The 14,658-nt window shown below is 49.9% G+C and overlaps 1 protein-coding gene across 2 annotated transcripts in view; it reads left to right on the top strand.

Moving 5' to 3' along the window:
- LOC124802805 (origin recognition complex subunit 5) overlaps nt 1-14,658 on the top strand; it is a 169,364-nt gene that overhangs the window by 135,105 nt on the left and 19,601 nt on the right. For both annotated transcript variants that reach the window (XM_047263809.1, XM_047263810.1), the window contains exons 7-8: nt 9,818-9,948; nt 10,081-10,435. In XM_047263809.1, the coding sequence (XP_047119765.1) occupies nt 9,818-9,948; nt 10,081-10,435 (486 nt within the window). The remainder of the gene's footprint in view (nt 1-9,817; nt 9,949-10,080; nt 10,436-14,658) is intronic.

Here is a 14,658-nt window from a genome sequence, read left to right as displayed (position 1 = left end):
CCTGTTTCTTGGGCCTGCCCTGATGGAAGACAGTACCTCAGTGGTCATCAGAAATCAGATGCCATTAGAGATCATAGGCAGGCTCTTCAATGCCATAGGCGGCACCCATTGATAGAGCACCTCATTGCCTTTTCACGGCTCCTTGCCCGGGTGTGCCATCTAATAAAACGTTGGAAGTGGGAATGCTGGGAAAGGTATTTTTCAACCATTGGACTATGTACTTGTCCTTCACAGGTGTGGGCAAGGATAACACATACCAGACGCCTGCAGGTGTACCAGCTGTTAACTTGAATGGCAGTGTCTACACTGACTGAGACACCGTCGCCAAACATTTTGCTTTGCTTTATGCGTGAGCCCTAGCATCTGAGAAATATCAACCTGCCTTTCGTGTTCTAAAACAGGTGGAGCAAAATCAATTGTCTTTTACTACATGTCATGTTGAGCCACATAATTCTCCATTCAGTGAGTGGAAATTAGTCAGTGTCCTCACACACTGCCCCAATACGGCCCCAGGCCTGGACCGCATCCACAACAAAATGATCAAACACCTGTCAGCAGACTGTCAAAGTCATACTCTTGCCATCTTTAACTGTGTCTGGAGCAAGGGCAAGTTCCCATCGCAATAGCAAAAAAGCATCATCATCGTAGTACTGAAACCGGTAAGCACCCTGTAGAGATGGGTAGTTATCACCTAATTAGTCTCACCAGTGTTCTCTGTAAGTTGCTTCAACACATGGTGAGCCAGTGGCTGTGTTGACTCTTTGAGTCTTGAGGTCTTCTGGCTCTGTCCCAGGGCGGTTTTCACAAAGACCATTCCACTGCTGATAATATGCTTTACCTGGAGTCTGCCATCTGAACAGCTTTTGACTAGCATCAACACCTTATAGCCATTTCTTCCAACTGCAAAAGGCTTATGACACCACATCCTTGTTAACTTACATAAGTGGAGTCCCTGGGGTCTCCTGATTTTTTTTTTCTTTTTATTTAATCCAAAAAATATATTCTGGGTTCGAATAGGTGCTTCCCACAGTATCCCCCATAGCCCAGAGAATGGGGTCCTGCATGGCTCTATACTGAGTGTCCCTCTTTCTGGTAGCCATCAATGGTCTAGCAGCAGCTGTGGGGTCCTCAGCATCACTCTCCTTGTATCCTAACAACTTCTGTCTCTCCTATGCTCCTCTAGTATGGGTATCACTGAAAGTAGACTGCAAGGCATCGTACAAAAGGTGTGGTCATGGCCCCTCATCCATGGCTCTCGGTTTTCAGCCGCCAGACTCGTGTGATGCACCTCTGTCGACATCGCACCATTCACCCACAACCAGAACTTAATGTGTTAGAGACTTTTTGCTTTTCATGACTGGTCTTAGATGATCGGTTGATGTGACTGGTCTTCGATCCTCAGTTGACGTGGGTTCCCCATCTTCAGTGGCTTAAGCAAAAGTGCTGGCTGCACCTTAATGCATTTCGCTGCCTAAGTAATGCCAGCTGGGGTGCAGATCACACTATCCTTCTTCAGCTTTACAAAGCCCTGATACAGTCCTATCTCGATTATGGGAGTTTGGCATATGGTTTGGCATCACTTTCAGCACTACAGTCATTTGCTTATACTCCTGCGGGACGTACTTAACTGCGCTCCTTGGCATATGGTTTGTAGTGTTTTCACTGTGGAGTTGGTAGCCATCTCTTGTGCTCTTGAGCATATCTGTTCCTGCACTGGAGAGTCCTTTCTCATCTGCAGCGGCTCCTTGAGCAGTTTGTAAGCTCTCAACCAGTGTTGCCCTTGCCATCCCTTGGTCATAGCTATGCAGGATTCCCTTTATGCGCTTGAACAATGAGTACGCTCTGTGACCTTTGTCTGGACCCCTGGCCATGTTGAAACCCTGGGGGATGAACTCACTGTTAGCTTAGCCAAACTGGTTACCAGTTAGCTGACTCTGGATAAAGTTATTCCGGAAACTGACCTGCGATCAGTATTAGCCTGTCAAATTTTATGGATCTGGAATACAGAATGGCTCAATCAGAGTTCACTGACCAAACTGGAGGTGATAAAGGAGACTACGAATCCATGGAGGTCCTCCATGCAGACTTCTTGCAAGGACTCTGCCGTCCTTCATCGACTCCACATCAGCCATGTTTGGCTGACTCCTGGTCATCTCATCTGTCGTGAGGATCCACCCCACTGTCATCGTAGTTCCCGTTTGATGGTGGTAAACGTTTTGCTGGACTGTCCCAACCTATCCATCTTGTGGTGGATTCTCAATCCCCCCGACTCGGTACCCGTGCCACAGTGTCCGACTTAAATTTACATTTTATTCGTGAAGGGGTCTTTTACCACTTTCTTTAAGGTAGGGCGCTTAACCGTATTGGTTCATTAAAAGGTTGGCAGATCACTCTGTTGTCTCCTCTGCCCAGACCAGGCTGCGGCTGTCTGAGCTTGGTGGTCCAGTGCAGTCCTTACCCTGCCTGCTCTTTTACTCTTCCTCACACCCTCTGGTGTGGTCTGTTTAACATGTTCATCTTATGTCTATCTGTGCTGCTCTTGCCCTGTCCATGTTGCTAGTCTTTCATTGGCAATTTCTGAGTGTGGTACCTCTGGTAAGTGGCAGGGGTGTGAGGGGATATACGTCCCCTCATTGAATTCTGCTTTCGGGGGCTTCAGGCTGCTCCCTAGATATAGCACCTCACCTGCTTTTCTTCCTGTATCCCCCCTTCTTTTTTGTCTGTTACCTAGTATTCGTTGACCTTTGGGAGACCTTGGGGTTTTCTTGACCTGGGTTTTGTACAATAGGTCATCTCTGATGTACACACTTGTAGACCTGTTTGTTCAAGGAAAAAGGGACAGATGACTTAGTAGTTTGGTCCCTTTAATTATCCAACCAATCAACCAACAACATGCTTGAAAGTTCTCAGTCCCTCACTTTTCTCTCATATTTATAGAGTCATAGGATGATTTCACTGCCGTCCTTGTTTCCATTCTCCCATTACGTGTACTTACCTTCCTCCAAGCAGCTCATGTAACCATCTCTTGTTACCTTACTCTTTGTCTCTCCTTCCCATCTTGATTCATCCACTTGTGTGCAGCCTTTAACACCCCCTCTATGTACTTTGAGCAATTGTTTACTTTGGCTTCATTAGTGCACCTCTCTCTGCTTGCTTCTGCCCTGACCTCTCAGATGTTAATTTATTATTCTTTATATTGGAGTTTGTCCTCTCTCCTTGACAATGATGTTGATATATTTAACGTTATTAACAATTTTAATGTACTCTTTGACAAAATAATATGCTGCGATGAAGAGTAGTGACAAGTTAATAGTTTGGTGTAGTGTAGACTCTGCAAAGTACATCATCTCAGTGACACTTAGGGGGTTGATTAGATCAAATTTGCCACTGTATACTTTTCATCGTAGATGCTAGATCAGTAGCATGGCAGGATTACTTCAGTGAATCTTGGGAAAGTAGCAAGAAAAATATTTCGGCTGTCCACGATAAGCACAGGTAGAATAATCGGTAGTATATTGCCTGTGAAGGGTATGGATATAGGATGCAGTATCTGTCCAGAGCATTTTTGGCCATTAGCTTTCTTATACAGAATACTGATTTTCTCTCTCCCCCCTCTCTCTCCCCCCTCTCTCTCCCCCCTCTCTCTCCCCCCTCTCTCTCCCCCCTCTCTCTCCCCCCTCTCTCTCCCCCCTCTCTCTCCCCCCTCTCTCCCCCCTCTCTCCCCCTCTCCCCCCTCTCTCTTCCCCCTCTCTCCCCCCCTCTCCCCCCTCTCTCCCCCCCTCTCCCCCCTCTCCCCCCTCTCCCCCATCTCCCTCTCTCCCCCCTCTCTCCCCCCCTCTCTCCCCCCCTCTCTCCCCCCCTCTCTCCCCCCCTCTCTCCCCCCCTCTCTCCCCCCCTCTCTCCCTCCCTCTCTCCCCCCTCTCTCCCCCCCTCTCTCCCCCCTCTCTCCCCCCCTCTCTCCCCCCCTCTCTCCCCCCCTCTCTCCCCCCCTCTCTCACCCCCTCTCTCACCCCCTCTCTCACCCCCTCTCTCACCCCCTCTCTCACCCCCTCTCTCACCCCCTCTCTCACCCCCTCTCTCACCCCCTCTCTCACCCCCTCTCTCACCCCCTCTCTCACCCCCTCTCTCACCCCCTCTCTCACCCCCTCTCTCACCCCCTCTCTCACCCCCTCTCTCACCCCCTCTCTCACCCCCTCTCTCACCCCCTCTCTCACCCCCTCTCTCACCCCCTCTCTCCCTCCACCCCCGCCGCTCTCCCTCCCCCCCGCCGCTCTCCCTCCCCCCCGCCGCTCTCCATCCCCCCCGCCGCTCTCCCTCCCCCCCGCCGCTCTCCCTCCCCCCCGCCGCTCTCCCTCCCCCCGCCGCTCTCCCTCCCCCCCGCCGCTCTCCCTCCCCCCCCCCGCCGCTCTCCCCCCCCCCCCCGCCGCTCTCCCTCCCCCCCCCCGCCGCTCTCCCTCCCCCCCCCGCCGCTCTCCCTCCCCCCCCGCCGCTCTCCCTCCCCCCCCCCGCCTCTCTCCCTCCCCCCTTCCGCTCTCTACCCCCCCCCCGCCGCTCTCTCCCCCCCCCCGCCGCTCTCTCCCCCCCCGCCGCTCTCTCTCCCCCCCCGCCGCTCTCTCTCCCCCCCCGCCGCTCTCTCTCTCCCCCCCGCCGCTCTCTCTCCCCCCCCCCCCGCCGCTCTCTCTCCCCCCCCCGCCGCTCTCTCTCCCCCCCCGCCGCTCTCTCTCCCCCCCGCCGCTCTCTCTCCCCCCCGCCGCTCTCTCTCCCCCCCCCGCCGCTCTCTCTCCCCCCCCCCGCCGCTCTCTCTCCCCCCCCCCGCCGCTCTCTCTCCCCCCCCGCCGCTCTCTCTCCCCCCCGCCGCTCTCTCTCCCCCCCCGCCGCTCTCTCTCCCCCCCCGCCGCTCTCTCTCCCCCCCCGCCGCTCTCTCTCCCCCCCCGCCGCTCTCTCTCCCCCCCCGCCGCTCTCTCTCCCCCCCCGCCGCTCTCTCTCCCCCCCCCGCCGCTCTCTCTCCCCCCCCCGCCGCTCTCTCTCCCCCCCCGCCGCTCTCTCTCCCCCCCCGCCGCTCTCTCTCCCCCCCCGCCGCTCTCTCTCCCCCCCCGCCGCTCTCTCTCCCCCCCCGCCGCTCTCTCTCCCCCCCCCGCCGCTCTCTCTCCCCCCCCGCCGCTCTCTCTCCCCCCCCGCCGCTCTCTCTCTCCCCCCCCGCCGCTCTCTCTCCCCCCCCGCCGCTCTCTCTCCCCCCCCGCCGCTCTCTCTCCCCCCCCGCCGCTCTCTCTCCCCCCCCGCCGCTCTCTCTCCCCCCCCGCCGCTCTCTCTCCCCCCCCGCCGCTCTCTCTCCCCCCCCGCCGCTCTCTCTCCCCCCCCGCCGCTCTCTCACCCCCCCCGCCGCTCTCTCACCCCCCCCGCCGCTCTCTCACCCCCCCCCCGCCGCTCTCTCCCCCCCCCCGCCGCTCTCTCCCCCCCCCCCGCCGCTCTCTCTCCCCCCCGCCGCTCTCTCTCCCCCCCGCCGCTCTCTCTCCCCCCCCGCCGCTCTCTCTCCCCCCCCGCCGCTCTCTCTCCCCCCCCGCCGCTCTCTCTCCCCCCCGCCGCTCTCTCTCCCCCCCGCCGCTCTCTCTCCCCCCCGCCGCTCTCTCTCCCCCCCGCCGCTCTCTCTCCCCCCCGCCGCTCTCTCTCCCCCCCGCCGCTCTCTCTCCCCCCCGCCGCTCTCTCTCCCCCCCGCCGCTCTCTCTCCCCCCCGCCGCTCTCTCTCCCCCCCCGCCGCTCTCTCTCCCCCCCGCCGCTCTCTCTCCCCCCCGCCGCTCTCTCTCCCCCCCGCCGCTCTCTCTCCCCCCCGCCGCTCTCTCTCCCCCCCGCCGCTCTCTCTCCCCCCCGCCGCTCTCTCTCCCCCCCGCCGCTCTCTCTCCCCCCCGCCGCTCTCTCTCCCCCCCGCCGCTCTCTCTCCCCCCCCGCCGCTCTCTCTCCCCCCCGCCGCTCTCTCTCCCCCCCGCCGCTCTCTCTCCCCCCCGCCGCTCTCTCTCCCCCCCGCCGCTCTCTCTCCCCCCCGCCGCTCTCTCTCCCCCCCGCCGCTCTCTCTCCCCCCCGCCGCTCTCTCTCCCCCCCGCCGCTCTCTCTCCCCCCCGCCGCTCTCTCTCCCCCCCGCCGCTCTCTCTCCCCCCCGCCGCTCTCTCTCCCCCCCGCCGCTCTCTCTCCCCCCCGCCGCTCTCTCTCCCCCCCGCCGCTCTCTCTCCCCCCCGCCGCTCTCTCTCCCCCCCGCCGCTCTCTCTCCCCCCCGCCGCTCTCTCTCCCCCCCGCCGCTCTCTCTCCCCCCCGCCGCTCTCTCTCCCCCCCGCCGCTCTCTCTCCCCCCCGCCGCTCTCTCTCCCCCCCGCCGCTCTCTCTCCCCCCCGCCGCTCTCTCTCCCCCCCGCCGCTCTCTCTCCCCCCCGCCGCTCTCTCTCCCCCCCGCCGCTCTCTCTCCCCCCCGCCGCTCTCTCTCCCCCCCGCCGCTCTCTCTCCCCCCCGCCGCTCTCTCTCCCCCCCGCCGCTCTCTCTCCCCCCCGCCGCTCTCTCTCCCCCCCGCCGCTCTCTCTCCCCCCCGCCGCTCTCTCTCCCCCCCGCCGCTCTCTCTCCCCCCCGCCGCTCTCTCTCCCCCCCGCCGCTCTCTCTCCCCCCCGCCGCTCTCTCTCCCCCCCGCCGCTCTCTCTCCCCCCCGCCGCTCTCTCTCCCCCCCGCCGCTCTCTCTCCCCCCCGCCGCTCTCTCTCCCCCCCGCCGCTCTCTCTCCCCCCCGCCGCTCTCTCTCCCCCCCGCCGCTCTCTCTCCCCCCCGCCGCTCTCTCTCCCCCCCGCCGCTCTCTCTCCCCCCCGCCGCTCTCTCTCCCCCCCGCCGCTCTCTCTCCCCCCCGCCGCTCTCTCTCCCCCCCGCCGCTCTCTCTCCCCCCCGCCGCTCTCTCTCCCCCCCGCCGCTCTCTCTCCCCCCCGCCGCTCTCTCTCCCCCCCGCCGCTCTCTCTCCCCCCCGCCGCTCTCTCTCCCCCCCGCCGCTCTCTCTCCCCCCCGCCGCTCTCTCTCCCCCCCGCCGCTCTCTCTCCCCCCCGCCGCTCTCTCTCCCCCCCGCCGCTCTCTCTCCCCCCCGCCGCTCTCTCTCCCCCCCGCCGCTCTCTCTCCCCCCCGCCGCTCTCTCTCCCCCCCGCCGCTCTCTCTCCCCCCCGCCGCTCTCTCTCCCCCCCGCCGCTCTGTCTCCCCCCCGCCGCTCTCTCTCCCCCCCGCCGCTCTCTCTCCCCCCCCCGCCGCTCTCTCTCCCCCCCGCCGCTCTCTCCCCCCCCCGCCGCTCTCCCCCCCCCCGCTCTCCCCCCCCCCCGCCGCTCTCCCCCCCCCCCGCCGCTCTCCCCCCCCGCCGCTCTCCCCCCCCCCCGCCGCTCTCCCCCCCCCCCCCCCCGCCGCTCTCCCCCCCCCCCCCCCGCCGCTCTCCCCCCCCGCCGCTCTCCCCCCCCCCCCCCGCCGCTCTCCCCCCCCCGCGCCGCTCTCCCCCCCCCCGCCGCTCTCCCCCCCCCCCGCCGCTCTCCCCCCCCCGCCGCTCTCCCCCCCCCCGCCGCTCTCCGCCCCCCCGCCGCTCTTGACATCCAGACAATGAAGTGATCCTGTAAGGGCCTCTTTTTTGTTAATTGAGATACAGAATCCTACAAATGAATTTATGATGAACTGTGCAATTCACAATGACAGTACTAGAAGTAAATATAATTTACATATCAAGTATGCTTCCCTATCTAAGGGTCAGAATGGACTTCTGCCCCCTAGCGCAAAAGTCTACAAGAGGTAGCCCGTGGACATCAGTTAGCGAATTGAAAATCTCCAGATGTTCAAAAAGATAAAAGAATACCTCATTAGCCACGTACTCAATTTGTCAGAATATCTACATTCAAGAATGTGAATTCCACATAAGTATAATTTTTGAATTAAATAGGTCTTGACTTTGCCAATATATAGACAGCTGGTATGGCTGGTCTAAAGTAACAGCTTTGTTTGAAGTACAATAGAGTGTTGATTACCCAAAAGTCAGTCAACCAAACGTCTGCTCAACCGAACCGTTGTTCACAAATGCCGCTCCCCCTTGCTGTGGTCTAGTCTGTTGAGCCTTCAGCAGCCAGGGAAGAAGATTACGCTCTCAAAACCATTTACAGGGCTGATGAAACTAGGCTCAGTTGGAAAGCTTTGCCAAGGAAAAACTTGTGCTTCACATAGTGAATTAGCAGCACCTGGTCTTAAAATAAGCTAGGATCATATTGCTTCTTGGGCTAATGCTACTGGCAGCCACCAACTGCTTATGCTTGTCATTAGTAAATGCAAGAAACGGCGTTGTTCCAAACACATTAACATGTCTGCGATGTCTATTGTGTACAAATCACAAGAGAATGCCTGGATAGGTAGTACGATTTTCACTGAACGGTTTATGGAAGTTTTCGTACCCCCTGTAGAAGCTCATGAAAAGGGAGAAAAGATTACTGCCCCTTGACAATCCACCCACTCATCCATCGTGTAATATCTTAAACTAAAAGGGTGAGTTCATTAAAGTGATTTTTCTTCCACTCGACGTAACGTCCTTATTAAAGACCATGGATCAAGGCATATTGACACTGTCCGATGATATTGCAGAAAAAATTTTTACTCAAGTTATTGTTAGGAAGGAAGAGGAGGTAGAAAAAAGTTTGTTGAGAAATAAATATTTTTTATAATTTGAAAGAGGGTCCTACATGATCGGAGCAGCAAGGGATAGTGTAAAGGAACAGAATTTGAAAAAGTCTAAATTTTAGTTATGGCAAAAAGTTGTCAAAGTAATTGAAAACAATGAACAGAATGGTATGTCCAAAATGCTAAAAGAACTCAACTGCCATGGATGTGAAGATGATGATTAAGAGTGGATGAGTGTTGACAGTGCAAGTCCAAGGCATCAAATTGTGCAAGACATGAAATTGTAAAACTTGTTGGTGATAAAACTGGGACCAGCATCTCATCAGCTAGTGTCCAGAAAATGAAAATGAATATACACTTGCAGCTTCCGAAGCTTTCACGTGTTTAGTTACTGTCTTGTGGTGGTTTGATGCTCAAAATGAAAGTGACCAGTATCAGATATTATGTGTGGAAAAAAGCACATGACTTAGCCACTTGTAAGTGGGTAGGCCTGCATAGACAGACCAAAATTAAGAATTTTTGAAGCATTAATTCTATACACATGTACTGTACATGCAAAATGTGTACATATTACATATTTTGTGTTTGCAAGGCTATACTATGTACATTCCTACTGTACTTAACTGTGTAATAATAAGAGGTTAACGTTGTTATAAATGTATGTGGTTTTTATTTGTAAACTGATAAATAAAAGTATACAGTTTGATTATCTGATAAAACAACATTTTCCAAACCCATGTCGTCCAGTTAGTTAGGATAATCAATGCCCTACTGTATCTGGTGAAAACAAAAGTTGAACACTAGAAGAGGAGTTACAGTAGCTTTTTTTTTTTTTTTTTTTTCAAAGCAACTGTTTTTCTCCTGATACACTGTTACATATGGAAGTATTCTAGAAATAATTCTCATAGTTATCAGGTTGAATAAATTGGCAGTAATTTTTTGACCATATATTTAACAGATGTAGTCAGCAGTGGCTGCTTCCTCCTGTTAATGTATAATTTGATGGGATTTACAGAATGCGGTGTGTGAATAAAAGAATGAATGACTGAATCTATACCATTTTCTTTGTGAAGTGGAGACTGTTTTATTAGTGTGACAATATTAAGTGTACTGGTCTGTATGTAGGTTCAGTATTTTCTGAAATGTTTTGAATTGTGTTTTAGGTTAATTCAAATTTCTTCAAGCATTCACAGTCAATGGTCGCAGGCACTTCAGAAATGCACAAACTGTGGCAGGTAGTCATGCCCCACCTCAAAAGCAGCCTGGAATATCTCTATCAGAGAACTGCTATGTGGTAAAGTTCCTCCTCTATCAGACATTTTATTGCTATAGTATAAGTTAAACAATAATTCAAATGTAATAGTACATGTCCACATTAGTTCAAGTGAAAACTCACATTACTGAAATAATTTACTATTTTTTACAGGACAGAATATGAAAATGACTTCTCACTAGCAGGCAATGCAGCTGCCAATAGAGGACTTGGAAATCGTGATCAGCTGTCTTCCCAGGAATTTGCCCTAAGTTTTGAGCTGCCATATTATACCAAATACTTCCTCATTGCTGCTTATTTGGCATCGTACATTCCCTCAAAACTGGATAAAGCTCTCTTTATGAAACGGAAAGATAAGAAGAAGAAAAAGAGAATCAACAGATCTAAAAATGACATTCTAAGTGATATGCTTTTAGGACCAAAACCATTCACGGTGGACAGACTGTTGGCTATATTTTATTCTATTGTTCAAGATGAGGTCAGCTTCACAGTAAATCTTTCTGTGCAGGTCAGTATTCTGTTAGCTTATTTAGCCCTTTACTTACTAACAAATTGCTGTTACTAGTATAAGTCATTGTCATTATTAAATAACTACAGTAATGCAAGCAGTGTTAAAACAAAGGAAGAAAGGAAAATATGTTTCTTAATAGGCTTTATCATAAACAAACATAAGGTGATAAACCACCATTCGAGATCAATAGCTCCTTCATACAACAGGATTGGGGCTGTTCAAACTGTAAGAAGGAATGTCATCACAATAAAAAATATCTTGAAATGTATGAATTGAGTCAGTTTAAAAACTGGCAAATGTGCATTTATTTCTGTAGCTGCTAACAAAACATAAAAATTTTAATACCGAGGGATGCTACATGAATATTTTAAATTAAATTGCTTCAAAGAATCTTAAAAGAACAAGCTGACATAACCTGTGATGTATGATGTAATGACTTCTGAATACTGAAGAAAATAGTTATTCCATTATCACCCAACTTAATCTGCAAGAAAAAAGTACATGAAAACAGCATGCACTGGGATTACATCAGAAAAAAAAAATACTGTGTACAACAGATTTAGGCCACTGTCGTTTCTGATTATCCTGTTTCAGTTTTGAATGGTTAACAGGAAGAATGAGTGCTGATAATTCTCTGTATTAGCTTGAATCTCACTAATTTTTACCTTCATGATCCTTACGTAGGAGGGATCTCAACTGTCTGCTTTATCATTCTTTGTCATTCAGCATCCTGTGGGTGCGATGTGGAGAGGCATGTAGTCAGCACACAGCCTGCGTAATTGTTTTGCTGACTTTCCAGACCTTGGAGACCTACTTCTTATCCAAGTAGTTCCTCAGATAGCTTTATGAGCTGAAGGCACCCCGTACCAATTCTCCCACCAAGGAAAAATCATCAGCAGTCCTGGGAATAGAGCCTGAACCTCCACATGTCAGCTACCTACGCTGACCACTTGGCTACTGAGGTGGACTATTAGTTGACTTTGGTGAAGAGGAACTGAAATGAATCAGAAATTAGTAATGTCATCAAAATGATTGAAGTTCATTGAAACATTTCGCACCCTCTAGACTTAAAAGCAGAATATAATTATTAAAAAAAAATTAATATACCACATTTTTAAATTGGACTAAGAAGTATAAAATAATTTCTCTTAGCTCCATATAGATAGTCCTAAAAATCTGTAATTGTGATTTTTTTTTTTTTTAATAGCTGTGAAAGTATTTGTAAGATTTAAAATAAAAAAAGTAAAGAGTGTGCAATACATAATTGATACTTGAATAGTTCGTCTTCTTACTGTTATCTATTGCATGTGCCCCATATTTCTGTTTTAAACCTTACAATTCACAATCATAAATTTTTGGAACTACATGTAAGGGGTTAACAATCTCTATAGGTCTAGTAGAAATTATTTTCTAATTTTTAGTTCTGTTTAAAAACTTAATACATTAAAATTTATTTTTATTTAAATGATTACTAGTAGTAACGTTAAAGCCATTGAGGTGCTTCACGATCCTGGCATACAGCAATTATCAAGGAATCTAGATAATGTTTAAAAAAGAGAGCTAGGACAGTAATTTATAACGTATGCAGTATCACCCCCTTTTTGTAAAGGAGCTTCAAAGTTTCAAGTTTGAATCTGTCAGGGAAGACACACAGACTCATGGAAATGTTGAATGTATGTGCCAGAACTTTGCTTGGCTGATTACAGCATGTTTTGAACAGTGTACTAGAAACATTACCTCATTTTTAAAGAAGTGGTAGTTTTCTTATTTCAACTGCTGTTATGGGATTGTAATTAGATCTTAATGGAACAATGGAAGGTTATTTCAGTATCCTTGTTCCCTTTTCTAAAGAACCATTCCTCCCTTTTTTCTCATCAACACTCAAAAATGCTTATTAAATATTTCTGCCACTATTTTTTTTCTTTTCTCCCCGCATTGCTATTTTCAATGTTTCTAAAAATGTGTTCAGTTCTAGTCTCACTCTTTATTTGCCTTATAGTATCACTAGATTTATTTATTTATTTATTTTTGAACTTAAAAACTAACTTTAGGAAAGTCTTTGCACCAATGGTAATTTATGGCTTATTGATGAATTCTTCGGTTTGCACCCTGTAAATTCTTTCTTTGTAAAGCACTTTCAAATATTAATGCCACATCGTTACTGAACAAATTGTACTTGGAACTAACACTGTTTTCATCATATACACGCCTCCAATTTACATTTTAGAGATGTGATGTATTTTCCACATTAATGGTTTTTAGTAGTTATCAATATAGCATGGTCAGTGTCTCACCGATATTTGCACCATTGTTAGTGTGTTTTGTCCATCATGATGAGAGAGAATTCAGAACTTCACTAACAATGCTATCAGCAGTTTTTGTCTGGTCTATAAATATATTGTCTATTAGTGTACTAGAATGTGAGTTATTCTGATGGGAAAATTGATTGCAGAACCCAGGGTATATGTGAGCATGAAATTTTCAAGGCCTGACCAGCCACTGATGTGTGTTAGAAAATTAATGTTGAAGTCCTCAAATACTATCACCACTCCCATATTTAAACATGCATGCTGTGAGGTAGTTGTAATTGCTTCAAAAGGAAATGTCCTAAAGCCCCTTGTGCACTGTTACAGTTGATAAACAAAAATCGTTTATACCCAATTCTAAGGCAAACAGTTTAAAATCTCGCTCAAGACAAGAACTGTGTGTGTGTGTGTGCGTGTGTGTGTGTGTGTGTGTGTGTCAGTTTGTATTACTTTTGATACTGTTCTTGAGATATATAGCAACACCATCTGTTTCTTTAGTTTTTCCACAAATGAAGTTGGAAAGTTCTAATTATTTGTCACTATTTCTTCTGTCCCAGAAGTGACACATTGCTCTGTGAAACACAGAATATTGGCACAATCTGTCTTCTTCGTTATACATATTTACAAAATGTTCATTGAGATTATTACAAAGACCTCTAGCATTTTGATGAATTGGCAGATTTTGATTTATAGCAGTTACAGTTTTCTCTTAAAAAGACTTTCATTGGTGATTTGTGCGGATTATCTGCATTAAGTTTTCTGACTAACCATTTGTCCAAAGTGGCCTTTATGTGTGCGCTGAAAGAGTTGTAAAATATTTCTTTACATGGCTGTACAGAGGGGGTGGTAAGGTAGGCTGCCACCATGCTTATAAGCAATGCAAAAACTGACAAGGGGAAATAAAGAAAGAAGACGGCTAAACATCTAAGTGGGAGAGGTACATGAATCTCCTATATGTCATGTTCCTTTCCCTCAGCCTGTGACTGTAAAGGCATGTTGTTGTCATCTCAGTGCAATTTCTAGTAGGTCATTTCCTTCAAGTAACAAGTACAGGAACTACTACTACTACTAAACAGACTTTTATCTATAACATGGTTTATGTGGCTGCAGTGTACTTGGTTCACTTAACTACTGCTACACAGCTCATTCATGTCTAATGATAGAGATATGCTGTTACTTATTATTATTATTATTATTATTATTATTAGTCATCCAAGGATCATCTTGCATAGATATAGGTATTATCAAGGTAATGCAATGCAGCTCAGTAGTGCCAAAGATAAAACACACAGAATATGAAACATGCATGGTTTGAGGATAGGACAGTTGATCCATGAGGATGGGACAGGTGGTTGGCTGTGGCCTTAAGGAACCATCACAGTGGCCGGACAGAGCAACTTCATCCTTCCGAATATGACAGTGTCCTAACAGCTGCATTGTCTCATTTGGTTGGTTTCAGTTGTACAGTGTTCTTGATCTACACACAATTTGTTTCAGGTGACATGTAATAAAACATATGGTATTGTTCTTTATTCCTGCATACACTAAGAATATGCATGATGGATCCTAGACTGTATTGAGATGACGCTGTGCCTCTTGCACCAACTCCAATCTGTTGAGATAGCAGATTCCATGCCCCCAAACATGCAACTATGCTCCCCAGTCTGCCTGAAACTCAGTCGTCATCCCCCAATTATGAGTGAGATGTTGAACTCAGGAGGATGATATGACATTACTATCATGCATTTTACACCTTGACACATGCTTTCCTTGTTAAAGCAGTGAACCATGATTACTAATTGAAGTGTGAGAGGGTGTTGTAGTTATCCTCTTTCATTACTACCCACTACTGTGGCCTCTAAGTAATCTTTAATTTTGTAGTATGTGTTACTTAGGAAGAATGTTTTATCTGCC

Source organism: Schistocerca piceifrons, chromosome 6 (assembly GCF_021461385.2).
Source record: "Schistocerca piceifrons isolate TAMUIC-IGC-003096 chromosome 6, iqSchPice1.1, whole genome shotgun sequence".
Lineage (NCBI taxonomy): Eukaryota > Metazoa > Arthropoda > Insecta > Orthoptera > Acrididae > Schistocerca > Schistocerca piceifrons.
This window is presented reverse-complemented; position numbering and strand designations above follow the sequence as displayed.